The sequence below is a fragment of the Wyeomyia smithii genome, chromosome 3 (genome assembly GCF_029784165.1).
Source record: "Wyeomyia smithii strain HCP4-BCI-WySm-NY-G18 chromosome 3, ASM2978416v1, whole genome shotgun sequence".
In the NCBI taxonomy this organism is placed as follows: Eukaryota; Metazoa; Arthropoda; class Insecta; order Diptera; family Culicidae; genus Wyeomyia; species Wyeomyia smithii.
The window spans coordinates 194,689,118-194,711,722 of record NC_073696.1 but is presented as its reverse complement, the minus strand read 5'-3'; the positions used below and the strand labels follow the sequence as shown (position 1 = coordinate 194,711,722).

Here is a 22,605-nt window from a genome sequence, read left to right as displayed (position 1 = left end):
TTCATTCCGGATATTAGAGTTTTCCGGATTTTTCCGCGTTGGGTATTTTCGTCACTGCGACCAATTTTTTGATATTTTGTGACATAGTTATCCGGATAATCGAATCACACAAAAAATACTGAAATTTTGCGATTAACGAACATAAAATAAATATTTCTTTTCTCTATTTACTTGTATGATACAGTGGCGTAACCAGAAGTTATTTCTGAGGCAAAAAGGGATGAAATCTTGAGAAGCAAAAAAAAAAATAAATTGGACATTGATTATTTTCACCTAATTGGAACATGTCCTAAACATGCCGGAAGTGACTTAAATGGTAACAAATATGCCAGAAGGGATGGTAAAGACAATATTTCGGAATAAAAATTGAAAACGGACACCAAAAAAATAAAATTCCGGATAATCGAGTCTAAAATTCCGGATAATCGAGTTCGACCTGTATAAATAAAAATTTCAATCGCTATACTGCTAGCCACACACGCTAAATAGCAAGCCACACATGCTATAAACATGCACAGACACGCTAGGCATGCACGCGCTATATAGCAAACCACGCACGCTATTTAGCAAGCCACACACGATATAAACATGCACACACACGCTACAGACATGCATACACGCTATAGACATACACACGCTATATAGCTAGCCACGCACGCTATATAACAAGCCACACAAGCTATAGACATGCACAGATACGCTAGACATACACACGCTATATACCAAACCACGCACGCTATTTAGCAAGCCACACACGCTATAAACATACACTCACACGCTATACAGCTAGCCACGCACACTATATGGCAAGCCACGCACGATATCTAGCAAGCCACACACGCTATATAGCAAGCCACGTACGCCATATAGCAAGCCACACAAGCTATAAACATGCACAGACACGCTATATAGCAAGCCACGCACGCTAGCCACACACGCTATATAGCAAGTCACACACCTTATATATTAGGAACACACTACAGATATTCACACACGTTATGTGCTCACACCCTATATATACATACGCTGGATGATGGTGGCATCTCAAGCCACCTGGCGGTGCGAGTCTCTTTCAGTTTCGGGTTGTATTCACCCAACGATATCTGAATTGGATTACCGCTGGTGGGGTCCAACTCAGATCGAAGGGAAGCTGAACTGAAAGAGGTAGGAACTGCAGCTAACCATTACCACCGCCACTGTTGCCCGCTGCTGATCCACATCGCCTACTGCCATCGGTGTTGATGTCCGCTGCTGCTGCCTGCTGCTTGTAAACTGATTTGCTTGAGGAGAAACAGTCTCTTGTATAGCCCGAAGAGTACATTCCCGGCTAACTAGGTACTTCATTCTGTCGTCCTTTTTAGGGAAAGGCAGCAAGCGACCAATCAAAAGTCGGCATTTGCGTTACGACAATGTTCAACAATTTTCAATATTACAATAGTTTGGACAATCAGATTACAATTTTCTGCATTTGGACGGGTGCTTAAATGGTTTTCCAATCGATTGCTACAAAAATGACGGAAATCGGTTGGAAACTGACTGGGTTTAAAACGTTTGAAATTGGACAATTTTTATGACGCTCTCGATGTTTTCGGTTTTGAAATTGGGTCCCTGTAATTGTTGCCGTAAGACGTATTCTATGTCAAAAATACGTGTTCTGGAAGGATCCTGCGAAGTCCACGTGAACTCTCTGGAACGGTTGCGTCGGTGTCTCCCAGCAGTGCAATTTCGTTTTTGTAGGTTCTTTTTTTTTCACAACATTTATTTGACACGGCACAATACAAATTTTTGCAAGTTCTGGTCGTACTGATTGACAATCAGCACAGTTTGAAATCACCTCTTCGATTTCACGATCCATTCTGACCCACCAGCAGTATCCTAGAGCCAAGGATTTCGTACGAGTAGCCCCAAAATGAGTGCAGTGTAGCTCATCCAGCACTCTCTTCCTGAGCACTGGTGGCACGTAAACACGTATACCTCGCAGTAAGCAACCTCTGTGAAGTGAAAACTCTGTTTGCTCCACACCGAATCGGTCTCTTGGGTCTACTGGCTGGCCGTACTTGATTCCCTGAACAAGATTTCGCACTGATTCATCTTAAGATGTGGCCTGAGCCAGCTCCGCAGCAGTTAACGGCAACGTTTCAATCTGGTTAAGCTCAATAACATCGGCCTCTTCAATCACGTTTTCCAGTTCTTTCTGTGGCAGAGGAATCCGAGACATTGCGTCTGCATTAGCATGGTCCTTTGATTTTCTATACCGGATCGTGTAGTCGAACGATTGTAGGTAGGTCGCATAGTGTTGCATGCGTATGACTGACATCAGTCCCTTATGCTCACCAAATATCTTGGATATTGCTTGATTATCTGTGATCAACGTAAACTTCCGGCCGTACAGGAACTTGAAATATTTCTTAACGCCAAAAATAACCGCATATGCTTCTCTGTCAACCTGCATGTAGTTTTGTTGAACCCGGTTGAGCGTTTGAGAAGCAAACTGTATAGGACGCTCCTTTCCATCCGGCATCAAGTGACTTAATACTGCGCCCACTCCGTATGGTGACGCGTCTGTTGCTAGCAGTAATGGTAGCTCCGGAGAGTAATGAGCAAGACATTTCTCCGCTTGCATTTGTCTTCTCACGTCATTGAAAGACTCCTCGCACTGCCTAGTCCACTTGAACGGTACTTCGTTTTTCAACAGATTGTTTAACGGGTATAGCACCGTACTAAGGTTTTCGAAAAATCGTCCGTAATAGTTGATCAGCCCAACGAACGATCGTACTTCCTCCTTGTTTTTGGGCTGGGGCATATTCTGTATGGCAGCAACCTTATTCCGTATCTCGTGTATACCATCCTTATCGATGAGATACCCACAGTATTCTATCTGATCCGCAAAGAAATCGCATTTATCTTTGTTTACCCGTATACCGTTCTGGTTCAGTCTCCGAAGAACTTCTTCCAGTCGTCGCAGGTGCGTTTCATCATCGGGCCCCGTAATCTTGATATCGTCGAGAAAAACACTTACTCCATTAATCCCTTGTAGGATTACCACCATCTGCCGTTGCCAGATTGCTGGTGCCGACGCAATACCGTACATGAGTCGATTAGGACGATACAAGCCGCGGTGAGTACTTAATGTAAGTATTTCTCGATCCTCCGGCACAACTTCTAATTGTAGGTAGGCTTGCACAAGATCGATTTTACTAAATTTTCTTCCTCCAGATAACGATGCTAAGAGCTCATCCACCGTAGTAAGTGGATGTCTGTCTACGATTAGCACAAATCCGCACGCGTCCTTGGGACTTTTTGACCGGAACTATTGGAGTTGCCCAGTTGCTTTGGTTCACTTTCGTTAGGACACCTTCTGCCTCCAGCTTGTCCAATTCCTCTTCCACTGTCTTCTGCAAGTTAAAAGGGATCTTCCTAGCCTTCAGTAACACCGGTCTGGCATTATTTTTCAACGTAAGCCTCGCCTGAACGTTGCAAATTTTACCAATAGATTCATCAAACACTTTTGGGAACTTTGCCAAAAGACCCTCTAAAGCCACCTTATGAGTGGGAGTAGCATTAGTAATCTCATTTACCGCACCCGGATTTTTAAACACATTGTTCCAATTGACCGGTAACGCATTTAGCCACTCGCGCCCGAGAAGTGGATTTGTGCCAGAATGCACTACATACAACGGTAACGTAACACTTTCTTTTCCGTATTTCACACTTGCGTCAAGTATTCCTAGCACATCGATACTAGTACCACAGTAGCTCACGAGATTCGTATTGCAGCTACGTAGCTGCGCATTCGGAAAGTATTTATCCCGATAATTCGTACTAACGATCGTGACGGGCGATCCCGTATCCACTTCGAATCGAATGTTATTTCGTTCACGCAAACGATCAACCAAACCCGGCCGCTGCCAGAATTTGCATCGACGGTACACACTTCCCGCACTTTTGTACTTCCGTGGTCAAACCCATCGTTGGATTGCTGCACCTAGTTCGTTTGAACGGCATTAGATTTATTCCCGGGTCTATTTGTATCCGACCTTACGGAAGCTGACTTTTTTAAGCAAGCTTTTTCCAAATGTCCTTTCAATTTACAGAATGAACACACTGTACTTTTATGCCTGCACGTATTCGCAAGGTGCGATTTATCCCCACAGTGATAACAACAAGAATCGTTCGCATTTTTTCCCACTTTAGAAAAAGACTTTTCCCCAGATTTTATTTTATTTTGTTTCCCTTGTTTACCTTTTGACTGCTGAACTACGTGTACCTCCTTATTAGTTCAATTTCCTTCAATTTCGGCTTCTCTTTTTCTGGACAACTCCATACTAACAGCTATATCCCGGGCATTCTGAAGGGTCAGCTGGCTTTTCTCCAGCAACCGACTGCGTATATCATTCCGTTTGATACCAAAGACCAGTTGATTCCGCAAAGCTCTCTCAAGGTATGCACCAAAGTTACAAGTAACGGCAATGCGTCGCAATGCCACTAAGTACTCATCCACTGTCTCATTGGGAGAAGCAGCATTTTCATCACCTTTCTGGTGACATTTAAACCGAAAATTTTCACTTATTTCCAGCGGCTGTGGATTAAAAAACCCCTCGAGTACATCGACGATCTCGGCGTAACTCTTTTCTCGAGGTGTAACAGGAGCAATCTTGTCGCAAACGATGTCGTAAGTTTCAGCACTCATATAGTGTAGCAGCAAGCTTTTCCTCATTATTTCGTCGGCAACTCCGTAAATGGAAAAAACATTTTCCAGTCTCTTCACCCACCGTGTCCATTTCAATTTCTTTTTGTTGAAAGGGTCAATGACGAAATTCGATGGCGGAGCTCTAGCAGCATCGATAGCAGGATTTTCTTCCGCTCTATCGTTTTCCGTTCTTGCGTTTCTACCGGTACTCATCCTCGTCGCCAGAACTGTTATGACTGGCCGAGTAAAACAACACGAATTTGTTATTTAACTTTATTTAAACCAACCATAACTAGAAATGCGTTTACTCGCACGAGAACTAACTTTTGTACAACCAAACATGTGGTTTTCGATCTAATAATTCGCGAGCAAAGCAGATTGAATATATAGGTATCATCGTATATCAAAGTACATGTGAATGAGGTATAACATGATTATAAGCTCTATACTCATTACTTATCTGGAAAAATGTTACTTTGTCGTGGGATTACGCCTGTTAGTATACTTTTTCAGAGCCGCAGATCTTTTGCGCTTCAAAAATCGTAGTCTAGCATTAGACCAAGGTGGATTCATGCGTGGACGAAAAGTTGGTACGTGATGTCGAAAAAATTGCCTAAGCGTGTCACTGAAGTAGTCAGCCGCTACAGACTTAAAAAATTTCGCCGAATCTCGGCATTGTTTGTGCCGAGCTTTGGACAGCCGAGTGCTCGGCAACCATCTCGGCTGAATCTCTTTTGCCGAGAATCTCGGAAAACCAATTTTTTTTTTATTCTCGCTTATTTTCCGTCGGTCTATTTCCGCCACTGTTGTGGCCAATTACCGACGACCAGGGAGGCGACTCCACACCCAGGTCCCTAACTCACGACCCGTTTATTAACGGACCGGCGCCAACGGCTTTACTTCCTCATGCGATGGAAGGCGTGATCCCAGAGATTTTTCGCCTCAGAAAATCTCCCGGTGTCGGCTAGGATTGAATCTAGACCAGTTGGGTTGGTAATGAGTAGATCACGCCACCTCACAACCATCGACCAATATTTGACAGATGTCATTTTATGCCGAGAATCGCGGTACACAGTTGACTGTGCTCTCGGCAAATCCAGCCGAGAAGCGGCAAACCAGTCTAACGACCTTTCGGTTATATGAGCTGAATGTTCGGCACAGTAAAGAGCCGTTTTTTCAGTGGAATCCAATCGCAGAAAATAGTTTTGCTGTGAATCAGGTAGTTTTCTTTTAAAAGATAAATTATAAGCTCGATGAGTTTTAGTAAGTAAAGAAATTTATTCATACTAAATCTTGAATACTTATCTTTATCTTGCTCGCCAGTAGGGCATTGAGCTAAACATCTAATCTGAAATTACGTCTAATGCCTATCCCTAAAACAAATAAAATATTGTATTCACACGATTTGAAACTACACTTTTTAGGTTGGGGAAGTGGTTCCAAACTGTACTACATTTTTTTCGGCTACCGGATTGTAAACACTTGTAATTTGCACAAATTTCTGCCAAACTTGTATCCGATTCCTGTTTGCTCACCCGTAACACGCATAAATTTGCACTAAGAAAAATGGCGGCAACTCGTTCATGAGAATGACAGCTGTATTGCCGAAACACGGCAACGAGTAAAATTTGTGCCGAGATACCAGTAATGTTTTTGCTGACCTCGGCATCAACAGTGTTTAACGATAAATTCGGCAAAAAATAGAGACGAGATTCGTCAAGCTTAATTTTTTGGACGAAGTCTCGGCAAAATGATCTGACAACTGTCGGCAACCGGCATTTTTTTGCTGAAATACCGGTTGAATCCAAAGTTGCCGAGTGAACTCGGATGTTTTTTTTGCCGAGCTCGAGATCCAGTTTTAAGTGTGTAAGTCAACGTTTCCAAAATCGTCGAGTACAGACTAGTGATGGGAAATATCGCCCAAAACGTACATCGATAACAATCGATAATTCCGGGGGTTTTATCGATATTATCGATAAATATCGATAATTTGACAGCTAACGTTTGCGGTAAAAAAAAATTTTTTTCAGATGATGAAAAAAAAACTATTTCAGATGGGGATGAAAAAGAAACTATGACAGACAATTGAGTTGGATGAATTTCCCATGCAAGGTTATCATGTTAGCTCGCAAAAAAATATTACGTCCTTGCGTGCGGCCTTCCGGCAGTTAACCGTAACATTTGCCATGGCGGACGAAAACATGCGTGTAGCCATATTTTTAAGCTCTTTTATTCGTTTTTTTTATTAATTCCTCCTCCGTTTTCGCGACAAAATTGTTGGAATAGATCTTGCGCTTCAAGTTTGCCCAGAAATTCTCGATGGGAAGCAGGTGGGGGACATTGGGCGGATTCGCCGACTTCGGTACCACATCGATATTCAGCCGCTCCATCTCCTCCTACGATCGCTTCGAGTAGTTGGCCGACGTCAAATCTGGCCAGAACACCGTGTCTTCGCGCTTATGGTATTTCTTGATGAACGACGCAACGTCTGTCAGGCACTTCGTACTATAAATTTCCCCGTTCACGGCCAGCCCGGAGCGAAAGAAGAATAACTTTGACATCCCTTTCTCGCTGATTGTCAGCCACAGCCGCACCTTCTTGGGGAACTTGGTCTGTGAAATAAACTTTACCTCGGTGCTCACTTCCTTCGTGGGGGAGGTAAAATACGAAGAACCCTGCTAGTCGTTGCCATCCAGGGTGAGATAGGTCTAGTCGTCCATCACCACTGCCACGTCGCGATTCGCCGGGAAAATCGACTTGACCATCTTATTCAACCGCTGTCGCTGCGTCATTGCCTGCAGCTCCGAGACCAGTGGTCGGAACTGCAGCTTCTTGTATGCATGTCCATGTTCTCCATATACTTTTTCACTGTTTAAGAGCATGCACCAACCTCTCGGCCAAGTGCACGCAGCGATTTAGCCACTTTTCCCTCGGTCTTCCTCTTCAGCATCCTTTGAAGCTTCTTGTCACTCAGGGTCGTTGGCCGTCTAGAACCGGGTTTTCTTTCGATGCTCTGATCATTGTCCAATAGTGTCAAAATGTTGTAGATGCCAGAACCGGCATACCCGGCGTCCACAAAGTGCCGCACGATGTCTGTTTTTGACGCCATTTTGAAACCCATGAAATCGGCAATTTTTGTCTATTTTTTTTACCGCAAACGTTATTGCGGTTATAGTAACGGCCCAAACAGAATGGATACGTTTGCGTTGCGTTGGCGTCAATTTGACAGTAAATGTATGGGCTAACTGTCAAATTGCCGCAAGCGCAGCCGCAACGTATCCATTGTGTTAAGGCCTTGAATGACAAATCTTACGATACTGCGAATGATAATTCAAACTACCGGACGAGTTAAACAGTTTGTTTTGGAAAGTCTTTGAGTTTTACGCCGGGAGTGCTTTCTACGGAGTAGTTTCAAGCCGAAGTTCATTTTGAAGGTTGTGTAATAAGGGAAATAATTGAAGCAGGCAAAATTCTGTCAATTTTTAAATGGCCAAAACTTTACGAAAAATGAATCAATTCAGACAAAACAGGTTTCATTTTACTGGAAAACTGTCCTAGATTCCTAGTATAACTTGAGAACTGGACGTGACCAAGGGTCACTGGAATTGTTTCAGATTTCCGGAGTGTATGCCAAAGTGTACATTTTTGCAACGCGTAGAACTTTTTCTGACATTCTGTTTCACATTGGTTTATATGTTGTCAATAAATCAGAATTTATTTCAGGTTCATTGGTAGCCAAAGATTGAAAATTCGCCAAGGAATCATCGAGGTATGAATTTATTAAATATAGGTGTTGATTTTGGCGGTTTTTTCCCTGTTGGGTACTAATTTTCTTTGAGCTTGCAGCACTCTAGCAGAATTCAATCGAACATTGTGGGTGTGTAGGTCTTATTAAACCAAGCAACTTTGCAAACTTGCGTTTGAAAATTTATCTGGATTAACATTTAAAAAGGTCAGATTGAAAGTTGAGACCATGATAATTGTTAGTCTCCTCCAGTAACCAGCCGCACTGACTTGTGCTCACCCTTCTAATATCGATAATTATCGTTAACGTCAAAAAATTAACGATAATATCGATGTCAAGCACTTATCGATATCATCGATAAGTATCGATAAGTTTCCCATCACTAGTACAGACCAATCCGTTTCAAGCAGTGATTGGTTTAGTCCAACAAAGTCAGCGTGTCCGAAATTGAATTCGTTACTAACGCTGCAGGACTCATACGACGTAGGCAACGAGATACACAAGTGAGCAGCAGCGGAGGATGAAACAGATCGGCTTCGACAATTGGCTCACGGGCCTCAAATAGGGTACACGCCTCAAATAGGGTCAGCTACATCATTGACAAATACTAGATCCAACGTGCGATTTCTGTTGTTCACTATTGTATTCATTTGTCTCATGCCCAATAGAGCAAATCCATCGACGAGTGCTGAATTGGCTCCAGAAAATGCTGATGTGTTGGGATCGGGAAACGCATATCCATTCGAGCAACTTATCCAGGACAAGTTAGGTTGATTATAATCTCCAAAAACAACGTGCATATCGTTAAGCTGCAAAGAGTTCGATTGTTTTAGTGCAGATTCTATGTGTGCATCGATTGAAATCACATTCGAAGCGCACTCATGGCTGATATAAACAACACCAAGACTAATAGTTCTGTATAAGCCGACAATTTTAACCCATAGCCGTTCCACTGTATCAGATATTCGTACAGGAGATATATGCGAGTTTAATCGGTTCGTAACTGCTATCAAAACACCACCGCCTCTTCTCTTATTTGTGCTGTGTGGATTCCAATCGCAACGGTACACGTTGTAAGCATCACCAAACAGTTGCACGGAGTGAAAGCATTCATTGAGCCAAGTTTCGGTCAGCACTATGACGTCGTATTGGGCATCAGATACCGCATCAAAGAATTCATCTACTTTGGTGCCGAATCCTCTCACATTTTGGTATAAGACGCTGATAGCGATATCAGACACACTGCACCGACTCGTAGCCGTAAACGGTGTCAGAATTTCAGTATCTGGAGCAGGGGAGAGGGTAGCAGATAGCTCACTTGCAGTGCAACGCTGAAAATTCACTTTATTCAAATTGAGTGTAGAATCCAGCCTAGGTTCGACTGGACATATACTGTGCATTTTTTTACCTGGCAGAGCAGGGAATTCGTCTAACTCTGTATTTCCAATCGAATCCATCAGTTGATCGTCATCACTATAATCTGGTGTTTTGAGTGTGCTAACATTATCGAGCTGGAAGTTATATGTTTTTAAATTTGGTGCAGGATCATTCCTAGTCTCGGCAGGACATATACAATGTGTAATTTTACCTGACAGAGCAGTTCTAACCACTGACTCTGATAAAACGTAGATATTTTCCAACGGTGCGCTGGGCCCTTTATTTGGTGAGAAACGGTATGTTGGCGTAGGGAAAAAAATTAGTTTGTTGCTATGATGAATAATAATCAATTCGTTGTCGCATTTTTTTCACTCTTTGCTGGTGAATCGGGCATTGGGAGCTCCATGCTGGATGGCTGGTGTTAAGAAATACATAGCAAGCTCGAGAACCCGTCCCCTTTCTTCAAATCAGTGATGGCATGAACTCGTGCAAAGTTGAACTGAGTAACACCACATACATAAGACACACGTAACACTGGCGTTTTTTTTCTGGTACACGTTGCCCCATAGTACTCCGTACCTCGTCCTGTCCAACTGCTCGACAAATAATGAACAAAATGAATTTTCTTTTTCTCGGCTTTTTTTATTCTCGCTTATTTTCCGTCGGTCTAGTTCCGCCACTGTTGTGGCCAATCACCGACGCCCAGGGAGACGACTCCACACCCAGGACCCTAACTCACGATCCGTTTATTAACGGACCGGCGCCAACGGCTTTACTTCCTCATGCGATGGAAGGCGTGATCCCAGAAATTCTTCGCCTCACAAAATCTCCCGGTGTCGGCTAGGATTGAATCTAGACCAGTTGGGTTGGTTGTGAGTGGATCACGCCACCTCACAACCATCGACACCTATGTCGGCGGTGGGATTCGAACCCAGGCGTCGAGCGTGGTTGGCGGAGAAGTTACCAACCACACTAGGCCCCCGCTGCCTTTTTCTCGGCTTTATCGAGCCCCAAAGAAAATCCCATAAGGAACTGTCAAAAAGTTATTTACAAAATCAATGCAGCATTTTTCGAGTAGGAACGAGACAAATTCAGGGCTGCGCAGGTATTCTGCCCTAAAAACAACTCAAACAGTAATTTTATTCAGAGGGTGGTACCATTCGAGTACAGTTCATTTTGTACCAACTTTTTTGGAAGATTTTTTCCTGAGTGTTACGTATGTCTTTTGTATGTGGTCACACTGCTCACTCTGCTTCAGATAATCCAACGTCACAAACAAAATCATGTTCTAGTATAATATCACAACTCGTTGCGTTTCACTGAATCGTACGCCACTTGAAGTCGGTGAATAGGTGACGTGTCTGCGAGGGTCTGTCTAAAGTTGAACAACGGTCAGTTGTAGATCGTCCCGCTCGAAAACCGCGCTGATATTCCCCAACAAAAACTTCCTGCATTGGCCTATGGAACAAGATGCAAGAGAAAAAATTTTTATGCGGAATCGAGGAGTTGCCACAGTGGAGTCTATGTCCCTTTTTATAAATCGAGTAAATGACATTCAAGCAACATATATAGTTTAATCACAGACTAACAGACATAATACGTCGAACAAATTTTCAATAAAATCATCGTTTGGATGATTCCAGTACTTTACGTAAGTAACACTAGCACCATCTGCTGTCGTGTTCGCGCTGCGTCATGTATTTCGACATCAGCGCTAACGTTACTGCATGTGTCAAATGGGGAACTACAAAATATGCATGAGATTGCATTACAGCGCCCCAGACGACGTTTTCGCGCGATGACTGTAATTCGATTGAAAATTTGAAATGAACGTTTTTTGTGGCGAAGGAGCTAGGTTCCAGTGTTACGTCTGTTAGTCTGTGGTTTAATGTTGCTAAAGCCGCATGACGTGGGATTTCAGATATTTAAAATGTACAACAACACTCTGTTGCTTGCTTGTTCAGTCCTCATTGGAATTCTGTTACACTGTCTGGATTCATCACTACAATAATGCAATTTATCGTATTGAAAGCATCCAGCGCTGATGAAAGCATGAGCGCTGCCCGTAAATGTGGCAAATTTAAAAATTGGAGAGTGACAAACAATTATCTTTGACCAAATTTTTATCTGTCAAAAAGAGACAAATATTGGACGCTTGGTCAAAGAGTGTTATACAGCCTTTAAGCCTGTCCAATGGTCATGTATTTGAGCTTCTGGCATAATGGTCAAATTTATTTGACATCATGATTGTTGTTTGCCCGTGTTTGCCACATGTAAAAATTGGAGAGTGACAAACAATTATCTTTGACCAAATTTTTATCTGTCAAAAAGTGACAAATATTTGACGCTTGGTCAAAGAGTGTAATCCAGTCTTAAGTGTTGCTCGAATTGATTCAAACTAAAATTTGGTATACGAATTTTCGATACTTTCGTACAGATTTGTTTTATTCATATTTTCATTTATGACCTATGTACTACATTTTTATGAAAAAAAAACGATTTTAGCGAAATGGAAATTGTTTGCGATGTTTGAACCGATTCAAACGAAAAAGGCAATATGAATTTCCGATATTTTTGTTTGATTGAAATTCGTTCACGTGACGATAATTTTTCTCGACCTATGCCAGTTGCTTATCAATCATTTCAATGATATCCAGAGATGCCAGATGTTTTTGAAAAATGTCTGTAACTGCTCGAAAAACCGAAAAAATGTGCTCGAAATCTGAAAAAATTCTATCCGTAATCCGAAAAAATTTCGCTCGCGCAGGCAAAAGTCTGTAAAAATCTGTACACATTTTAAGAAAATCTGCGCAAATATAAGGAGACTTTGACAAAAATCTGCAGAAACCGTGGAAAAACTGCAAATATCTGCAAATCTATAAATATCTGCACACGGACATCAAAAATCTGCGTTTGGCAGACAAATCTGCACATTTGGTATCACTGATGATATCAAGCTCACTGCAGAGTTGCCGTTTTCACAGATTTTTCTGTAAAATCACAGATTTTTTTTCCTTTTTCAAATCACAGAATCTGTGATCACAGATGACAGATATTTTTGAAAATTCACAGATTTTCACAGATTTTTTCCATAAATGCCGAAAATAACAAATAACCCATTTTTTCTACGGCTCAAACTCATTTACCCGAGAGTACGATTTTCCAGAGGCTCGATTAATTATCCGGAGCAAATGGTTTGACTATCCGCAGTAATTTTTTTCTTGAACTTCGGATTTGCCTTTTATTCGATTCTCACGGGGAATGCCAGTTTTTTCGCGCTATATGCTGCTTAGTTACTTAGTGAAGTATGCAGAGAGGGTACCTGATTGTATCACCTCATTATGATTAGGTTTTCGGTATTTTAAAGTTAACTGTGTCCAATTTATGGACGAGTTTCTTCTGACTAAATTATAGCCACTTTCTTTGATCCACAGCTTACCTGGTTTGTTTCAGTAAGGACGCAAACAGAGCAGATTGTATAATTACCTCTTAACTTTCTTCGCAGAACATTCGTTTCTAACTTTTATGATAATCAGGGATGTTACGGATGTGATTTTTTAAATATCTGCAGATGCGGATGTCGATATTCATGTTTCGCATTTACGTATGCGGATGCGGATATCCGTAACATCTCGCTTATTTTGCTTATTTTGCATGACAAATCGCATCACAGTGCGAAAGCTATTGAAGCGAGCAGCAAACACACTAAAGAAAATTTTTCTACAAAGTTTTATAAAGCGATATTTTTGAAGTATAATACTTCTCTCAGGAAGTTCGGCTACATAGGGATGTGAAATTAAAATCTAAAACCGAAAAAAGTGAGAAATATGTTCAATTTCAAATGCTAATAAATCGGGTTGTTTTCGATGGATTTCTTTCGTTTTTGCAGCAATCGATTAGAAAATTTTCTAAGATTGCAATGCAGGCAATTGCAATTTTTTATTCGAACTATTGTAATATTGAAAATTCTTAAGCCTTGTCAAAACACAAAATTCGACCTTTGATTGGTCATTATACGATTGCTTTCCCAAGCACGGTCGACAGAGTTATGGACCTAGTAAATTAGGAACGCATTATTTGGCTTATATAAGAGCCTTCATTAGATATTAAACAGACATTTCATCAGATATTCAATTGAACAACAGAAATTTGAAGAACACAAATGGATATTTGAAGAATTAATATTTTCTCGTTTTGCTCTATAATCCAAAGTTATTTATCTTCATCTACATCCATACTCTGACTATTATTACGTGTTTGTGTATCTTAGTTTTTGGCTACAATTATGCAGAACGCAAATGACTGCGCGATGCGATTCAGCAGGAGAAATGTGTTGAAATGTATAGCTCTACTTCGCAATAAAAGAGCTGTACATTTCACCACGGTAAGGCGAATCGCATCGCGCCGTCATTCGCGTTCTTAATAACTGCAGCTTTTGTTCCGTTCCCGTTTAATGATGTCGTTTTTAATGTGCATATTACAATTCGGCAGCACTTCAACTTCTCATTTGCTGAACTGAAATTATAATACTGCCAATGAACGGTCAACGTTTATTTACTAGAAAAAATGACTGTCACGCAAGCAGCCGAGTTATCTTTCTTGTAAAAGTATTCTACTTCAACCTTGCGGTCGTGACTTTGCATACAACCTTCCTGTGATTTTTTCAACATACGCATGATGTCAATTTTCTTGCAGATGTTCTGCATTTACGGATGCAGATGCGGAGTGCCGTAACTTCCATAATTATAATTCCTCTTTCATCAGCAGTTGGAGAGAGATTACTCTCAATGCCAACCTGAGCAAAACTACGTTGAGGATGAAGTTGACTGTTTCAATGCAATTTTAAAAACTAAATAGTAATTCAACCGTTTGGAGGAAAATTTAATGTTTATATAAAGTCCAAGTTCAAATATTTATAGAGCGACTCATAAACAAACTATCAAACTATATTCAGCAATGCAATCAATGCCGTTTTCGTTTTCTGTTTAAACCGTTTAAACAAATATTCATGTCACAGTATGATCACAGATTTTTTTCTCTGGTCACAGATTTTTATTGTCAAAACACAGATTTCGGAATGGCAACTCTGGCTCACTGTTTCCGCTAGGTATGGAATGACGCATAAAAAAAGAAAACGATGTAAACCATATAAACTTTATTAATTTTTGATCCTATCTCTCATTACCACCGACATTTTAATCTAAATACCTTTTATTTATTAAATAGATTAGTTGGCTACTAAAATGTTCAAATGGTACATATACTGTGCAGGTGTTACTTTTTACTGAAAAACCATCTACATGAAAATGCGGAAAAATTAGCTACATTAGACCTTAGTTTGTGAAAATACCTTTTCAGATTTACGTGATTTTAAAAACAGTATTTCTAAAATAGTGTACACAATTTATTCATTGAGAATATAAATGCGATTTTTTTACTTCATTCAATGCAATATACAGCGACTATTAAAAATTCCGTATCATATTTCGAAAAGAAGTTAAGCGGAAAAACACCCACAATAGAGTAAAGTTTAGATACATCAGTTTGACCACTATGGATGGTAGGGGTGACAGCATGCATAAATTACGTGATGGTAAACCACCCTCGAATATACGGTGTTAAAACTGGTCAGTTGGTCAATTTGCTTTGGCAATATCTAAACCACCGAAGGCCTGCTCCAAGGCGTTCATTTCATACTTAGGCTGTTTTGCTGACAAATCACCAATTTTAGTAGACGATTGCACAGAGGGCGCCGTTTTGTGCTGAATTTGCCCAATTGCCCACTGAGCCAATTTTTGAACTTCCTTTCGCTTGTGAGTTGCGGACTTCGAATTAGCAATATGTCCACAGCACTGCAAAGAAAAATAACATTTTGAAGAATATTTGAAACAATACAGCCAGATGAATTGACTAATAAAATACTTACTAAGAAAAGTCCATACAAAGCACGGAGATTATTTTGGTTAAGCTTCACTGCTTGGCAGTAATAAGATTTTGCTATTTCGATATTGTCCAGACCCCCCTAGAATCGAACAGAAAATAGGAAACAGATAATACATAAAACAATTCGAATTATATTACCATGGTATAGCGAATGTCGGCTAACCGCTGATGAATCAGATGACTGTGCGGATTGTGCAGAAGCAATTCCTCCATACAAAAAGCAGCCTTTGCATATTCACCCTCAGCCAAATACAAACTACACAGCTCATGCCATCCTTCCTGGTCCGACATAAAACGTTTCATATAGTCGCACAGTTCCCGAATGGCATCGGTTGTGCGACCTTGAGCTTTGAAAATAGCTACTTTCCGTTTCCGCGGAGCTGCGTTTGTTTCATCCTTTTTAATAATTAGATCCAAAACATTTAGTGCATCATCGTAACGCTCCAATGCTTCCAACACCATGGCTTTATACTTCTGTATACGTAAGCTGCCGGGAAATTCAGCGATCAGCACCCGTATGCAGTCTTCTGCTGTTTCTATCCGATTGCAATCAAGGGCGGCTATCATCACTTGTTCCAGCACGAGGTGACGTTCATTACCGAGTTTATTCTGTTTATCCGAGAGGATTGCGTCCCACAGTTGCATTACATCGTCACTTTTTCGTTCATTATCATCTCGCCACTTCCTGAACAAATTCCGTACATCTAAAATAAAAAGGTTAAAATTAAAATACTTACAGGCAGGGCAATAGTTTAGTCTTATACCTGTCCAGCTCATCTCGTCTATGTTATATGACATTTTTATTAACAATAGTATAATTCTTACGTGTCTGATTTTGTATCAAAAACTGATAGATTATTCATTTATTTCGATTAAACTAATTGAAGAAATAGGAATGTGAAAATTTTTCACACTATTCCCCTTAAGCTGCTCTGCTAATGAATGTCAATAAATTGCGGATGACAAACAAGAGCTGTCAAAGTTCTGCCAACATGATAGCAGTGATGCCAAATGCCAAATTATTTAGGCCAAATCACTAGTGTCCCACTAAAATATCTTCCTTTTTATTCTCTCGGATAAAACATTTATAGCGAATTTCTTGATTTCACCAGCTCACCTCGTTTTGACCTGGAAGCAACCTAACTGCTGTCAAAACCCTTCTTTATTCGCTCGATTTTGACCCAGTATTGACCTGGCTGGCGTGCTGCGCGGAGCGCACTGTAAAATTTGTCAGCTTCAACCCAACCGCCGCATGTGCTTAGTTCGTAAACAATTATCTGACATCTGTTTCTCACTTGCGTTGTAAATTACGATGTCGTTTCTTTATTCCTCAACAGATTTGCTTTGCCGCAGTGGAATAAAGAAATTCGCTATTAGATTGAAATCGAAACTGCAGTTTTTTTAAGTAGCAAGAGATGTGTTTGTGTTACGTCATCGAAGAGTTCAGATACACAATGCATTCAATTTCGACTATTAACCCTCTAGTGCCCAAATTAATTTGTAGACGGGCTAAACACTTTTTTAGTATTAATTGAAGCTTTTTAGAGGGTTGATTGAAGCCCGCCATATGGTGGTATTAGGCACTAGAGGGTTAATACGTACAGAAATATATATAGTAAATACCAATAAAAATATTTTTTCAACAAAATATATTGTTACTTAACCAGCTCAAACAGTACAGTCTTTCAAGTTTTGTTGCACTGAAGCACTAGTCAAAAAAACCTAAAAAAAGCTACGTTATTTATAATTGTTCCCCTAGCGAAGTGTTACAATTGGCCCTGGCGACTCTGTGGATATTGGTTTGGTTTTTACTTGCGAAAGTGAAGGAGGGAAATATTTTTGCTTTTGTTTTCACACATAAATTGACAATTACATATGAGAATTCGCGTAGGTACAACCAGTGATACCAAATGTGCAGATTTGTCTGCAAAACGCAGATTTTTGGAGTCCGTGTGCAGATGTTTATTGATTTGCAGATATTTGCAGTTTTTCCACGTTTCTGCAGATTTTTGTCAGAATCTTCTTATATTTGCGCAGCTTTTCTTGAAATGTGTGCAGATTTTTACAGACTTTTGTCTGCGCGAGCGAAATTTTTTCGGATCACGGATAGATTTTTTTCAGATTTCGAGCACATTTTTCCGGTTTTTCGAGCAGTTGCAGACATTTTTCAAAAACATCTGGCATCTCTGGGTACAACCAGTCTTGGCATTTTCATCGTGTGTAACAAAGAGGCTCATATAATTTGCATAGAACACTGAAGCATGTTGAAAAAAACGGATGAGTTGATTATTTTTTTCGCGCACTAAAAGCAAATGCAAGTGCTCTGTATGAAGAAAGCAAAATACGCAACATCAGAAAGCTTGTATTGTAAAGAGTAAGCGCATAAAGCTCCCGCAGAGAGACTTTTTCGATCGCAACTGATAAAATATAGATAGCGCACGTTTATTGCTCAATGATAAGGGCACTATGATGAAAATTCTAGCTGGCAAAACTTTTCTGACTGTTTCCTTACTAACCTGTTCTGTAGCGTTTACGTAGGGCTCTGCGCTATACTCACTGTGTTATGCTCACTGCGTTTTTCTACTACCAAGGTAAATTTACTCAACAGCACGCAGCTTTAGCTCGCCTACTCATGTGTGAAGTTGTATTCCACACTCCCTACGCGCAAAGGCATCGCTCAATAAGGTTGTGCTTTTTTTCTTGCTCATCACAATGCCTACTAAAAAACTGATGTGATGCAATTTATGTGTTGATAAATGCACAAAGATGAGTAAGTGGACAAGACTGGGTTCAACAATATCGCACGCTAGCCTGGGGGGCTAATGCGGTCTCGATCAACTAGATTAGTTGAGAGAATTCGTTATCGATATTGTTTTTGTCACATTTTGTATGTTGTAGGATAAGTACAACGATACATCGTGCCCCAGTGCTGAGTCGAGAAAATTTACAGCTCGAAAAGATCCTCGACCTGATCGGGAATCGAACCTGATATCACAACCGTGTGAGAGAGCTAGCCGACCGACATCGCTAACCACAGAACCACGGGGACCACATTCGCGTAGGTGCGAACAGCTTTAAAATTTCTTTTTACTTGTGTCAGGGCCAATGCTTGAGGACACCATGCAAATTTGTGTTGCGTGGGGTTGAGGGGCACTGGAAATTGCCAAATTCCGCGTTACGCAATATTCTATTTTCCCTTCAGAATTTTCATTTCACTGTTTTTTCAAGAACCTTCTGTTATTTCCATTGTTGAATTGTACGCTTTGACAGATAACTGGCAGCACTTACACAGAAGAGTTTCGCGCGCTATTTTGCCTATTTGTTGCTTGTGTCCCATCGCAGCTTGAGAATTTGTTTTTGCTCTGATTTATAATCGGATTGTTTCAGCAATATTTTCAATATATTTTTACAAACACCTGTGTGGCATTGAGTTTTAATACAAAATTGTAGGATCTAGTGAGTTTTAGCTTGTTTATTATTAATAGTTACAGCAAATATGGCAGATGAAGACCAGCGCCTTCGTGATATACAGAGAGAATATCTCGACTTCCTGGATGATGAGGTACTGCATATTTGTATCTTGAGGTATTTGATAGCAATTCTAAGCACTGTTTGCTCTTTAGGAAGATCAAGGGACATATATGAGCCATGTCCGTAAGATGATAACTGACGGTACAAAGCGTCTGGTGGTAAATGTGAACGACATTCGTCGAAAAAACCCGGCCAGAGCCCAGGCATTACTAAATAGCGCTTTCGATGAGCAGTTGGCCTTTTCGCGAGCACTGAAGGAATATGTGTCCACGGTTGACCCTACTTATGCTAAAACGCAGGAGGAGTTTTTCGTCGCGTTCGAGGGAAGCTTCGGTAACAAGCACGTTACTCCTCGCTCACTCACTTCCAGCTACTTGGGAAACCTGGTCTGCGTGGAGGGTATCGTAACGAAGGTCTCGCTTATCAGACCAAAGGTGGTGAAAAGTGTACATTATTGCGCAGCTACCAAGAAAGTTATGGAACGTCGCTACACGGATTTAACTTCATTTGAAGCGGTTCCTTCGAGTGCTGTATATCCGACTAAAGACGATGATGGTAATCCGTTAGAGACGGAATTTGGCTTATCGGTGTACAAAGATCACCAAACGTTGAGTATCCAGGAAATGCCAGAAAAGGCTCCCGCTGGTCAACTGCCGCGGTCGGTTGACGTAATTTGTGACGATGATCTCGTCGACCGCTGTAAACCTGGTGATCGAGTACAGATTGTCGGTAATTATCGGTGCCTGCCTGGAAAGCAGGGTGGATACACCACTGGAACGTTCCGAACTGTTTTAATTGCAAATAATGTTTCTCAGTTGAATAAGGAGAGCACCCTGAATGTTACCAGAGAGGAAATTAATTTATGCAAAAAGTTGGCTAAAAACAACGACATTTTTGAGCTGCTATCTAAGAGTTTAGCTCCTTCAATCCATGGTCATGAATACGTCAAGAAAGCAATCCTTTGCTTATTACTGGGTGGGATTGAAAAGAACTTAGCCAATGGAACCAGGCTGCGAGGGGATGTCAACGTTCTGCTTATCGGCGATCCTAGTGTCGCAAAATCTCAGCTCCTTCGCTACGTATTAAATACTGCTCCTCGTGCCATCACAACTACCGGACGTGGTTCGAGCGGTGTTGGTCTTACAGCTGCTGTCACTACGGATCAAGAAACTGGAGAGCGTCGTTTGGAAGCCGGGGCTATGGTGCTAGCTGATCGAGGCGTCGTCTGTATTGACGAGTTCGATAAGATGAGTGACATTGATCGGACGGCCATACACGAAGTGATGGAACAGGGCAGAGTTACAATTTCGAAAGCCGGTATTCATGCAGCTCTAAATGCCAGATGTTCGGTTCTAGCGGCGGCCAATCCTGTTTACGGAAGGGTAAGAGTGATTAAGTTGTTTTGTTACAATGATTCAAATGTTTTGTTGTTTTTACTTTGCAGTACGATCAGTATAAGACACCAATGGAAAATATTGGACTGCAAGATTCGCTACTTTCTCGTTTTGATTTGCTGTTTGTTATGCTTGACGTAATTGATAGTGATCATGATCGAATGATTTCCGATCACGTGGTTAGAATGCATCGTTACCGAAATCCGAAAGAACAAGATGGAGACGTGCTTCCGATGGGAGTTAGTGCAGTCGATATGCTATCGACGATTAACCCCGAAAGTCGTGATGATAAGGAAACTCCGATGTATGAAAAGTACGATCCATTGTTGCATGGAACTACTCGCAAGCGTACGGATCAAATTCTATCGATGGAATTCATGCGCAAATATGTACACATTGCCAAATGCTTGAAACCGAAACTGACGGAGGGAGCTTGTGAACTCATTTCGAACGAATACTCTCGTTTGCGTTCACAAGATCTGATGGATTCGGACGTTGCCCGAACACAGCCCGTTACAGCTCGTACATTGGAAACACTTATTCGTCTATCTACTGCTCATGCCAAGGCAAGAATGGCACGAGCCGTGACCGAGAAGGATGCCCAAGCGGCTATAGAGTTGATCCAGTTTGCCTATTTCAAGAAGGTTCTTGAGAAGGAAAAGAAAAAGCGTAAACGAACGGAAGACGGCTCAGATGACGAGGAGGAGCAACAGGATGAGGACGTAGATGAACAAGAAACTCCCAATAGCCAGAGCACCCGGGCCAGTCGTCGGACAAAACGTACTCGTATTGAAGATCGTGATGATTCGGACACGGAAGAGCTGGTATCGACCGTTCCGGATGCTGGGGATCTCACGAAACGCACTTCCATCTCAGCAAGTGCTGCCGGTCCAAGTGGAGCTACTTCTTCAATGCCGATGGAAACTGATTCCGAAGTTGAGGTAATTTCTGACGATCGGTTCAAAATATTCAAGCAAGGAGTGCACCAGGCATTCCGCCAGGCACGCGAGCAATCTATTGCATTGGTTCGGCTGACAAAAAGTATCGACGAAAACAGTGGAACGGAAGCTTTTAGCCAGGGTGAAGTACGAGCTGCTATCACAAGAATGACTGACGACAACCAGATTATGATGCACGATGATATAGTCTTTTTGATCTAGATTTGCTTGTTACGATTACTCGATCTAAAATGTTTGTGTACCTTTTTTGTCATCATTATTTTACATTTAAAATAAACTGCGGTTTTCATATATATTCAGTTTATTATTACAGCGTCTAAAAAAACAAAGCCTAAGATGCGCTGGTTGCTACTATAACCGTTACGATATCGGAACATACCTAATCTTTCTTTGAAACCTCAAAATTTTTCAAATATTCCCGTGTTGCAATAGTTATTTATCTTCTATCTATCTATCTGTTAATATAAAAGAGAAGTTTTGTATGTATGTATGTATGTATGTATGTTCCAGCATAACTCTTGAAGGCCTGAGTCGATTTGAACCAAACTTGGCATACGTGTTCTTTGTATAAAGGAAGTGGTCATAGAAATATTGAATGAAGAAGGGGTCAAAAGTAATAAATTTTCATACATAATGGAAACATTTCATTGAAATTTGATGATTTTCGGGTTTTTGGTCATATTTGGAGGCCGGAAGTAGATATCCAGAGACCGAAACATGATGTTCGATGTCATTTTTAATCCATGGCGACTTCCGGTTTCTGGGACGCCATTTTAAACTGTGGAAAACGCTCACAAACCCCCCAATGTTGGTATTTTCGGAGTAAAAATGTCTCTTAAAAACCGGCTTTCGGTGTCTGACGATACTTTGAAACTTGGGTTGCCGACTTCCGGTTTCTGGAAATCTGCGAAAATTAATAATTGAATTATATACAGTAAAGTCGCTTTTTACGCGGGTTGCTTTACT

The 22,605-nt window shown here is 41.1% G+C and overlaps 3 protein-coding genes across 3 annotated transcripts; 1 reads left to right on the top strand and 2 right to left on the bottom strand.

Annotated features, from left to right (window-relative positions):
• Positions 1-3,233: 3,233 nt before the first annotated feature.
• LOC129728971 (uncharacterized) lies at positions 3,234-4,903 on the bottom strand. The gene is made up of 2 exons (XM_055687445.1): positions 4,331-4,903; positions 3,234-3,905 (listed from the first exon to the last, which is right to left on the bottom strand). Exons 1-2 carry the CDS (start codon positions 4,901-4,903, stop codon positions 3,234-3,236), a joined length of 1,245 nt encoding a protein of 414 aa, XP_055543420.1.
• Positions 4,904-14,952: 10,049 nt separating this feature from the next.
• Positions 14,953-16,712, bottom strand: LOC129727923 (ER membrane protein complex subunit 2-like). Its single transcript, XM_055686206.1, has 4 exons — positions 16,520-16,712; positions 15,894-16,459; positions 15,739-15,834; positions 14,953-15,664 (listed from the first exon to the last, which is right to left on the bottom strand). The coding sequence occupies exons 1-4, from the start codon at positions 16,551-16,553 to the stop codon at positions 15,449-15,451; spliced, it is 912 nt and encodes a 303-aa protein (XP_055542181.1). The 5' UTR covers positions 16,554-16,712; the 3' UTR covers positions 14,953-15,448.
• A 2,344-nt stretch (positions 16,713-19,056) lies between these two features.
• Positions 19,057-21,932, top strand: LOC129727784 (DNA replication licensing factor Mcm3). Its single transcript, XM_055685963.1, has 3 exons — positions 19,057-19,317; positions 19,379-20,668; positions 20,731-21,932. The coding sequence occupies exons 1-3, from the start codon at positions 19,252-19,254 to the stop codon at positions 21,838-21,840; spliced, it is 2,466 nt and encodes an 821-aa protein (XP_055541938.1). The 5' UTR covers positions 19,057-19,251; the 3' UTR covers positions 21,841-21,932.
• The last annotated feature ends 673 nt before the right edge of the window (positions 21,933-22,605 follow it).

Coding starts and splice junctions, on each gene's coding strand:
- LOC129728971 (XM_055687445.1), bottom strand. CDS start 4,903: ATGAGTACCGGTAGAAACGCAAGAACGGAAAACGATAGAGCGGAAGAA. Junction 3,906..4,330: donor AGAATGCCCGGGATATAGCT/GTTAGTATGGAG, acceptor AAATTCTGGCAG/CGGCCGGGTTTGGTTGATCG.
- LOC129727923 (XM_055686206.1), bottom strand. CDS start 16,553: ATGTCATATAACATAGACGAGATGAGCTGGACAG. Junction 16,460..16,519: donor AGACGAGATGAGCTGGACAG/GTATAAGACTAA, acceptor TTTTTATTTTAG/ATGTACGGAATTTGTTCAGG. Junction 15,665..15,738: donor CTTTGTATGGACTTTTCTTA/GTAAGTATTTTA, acceptor TTTTCTTTGCAG/TGCTGTGGACATATTGCTAA.
- LOC129727784 (XM_055685963.1), top strand. CDS start 19,252: ATGGCAGATGAAGACCAGCGCCTTCGTGATATACAGAGAGAATATCTC. Junction 19,318..19,378: donor TCGACTTCCTGGATGATGAG/GTACTGCATATT, acceptor TTTGCTCTTTAG/GAAGATCAAGGGACATATAT. Junction 20,669..20,730: donor CCAATCCTGTTTACGGAAGG/GTAAGAGTGATT, acceptor TTTACTTTGCAG/TACGATCAGTATAAGACACC.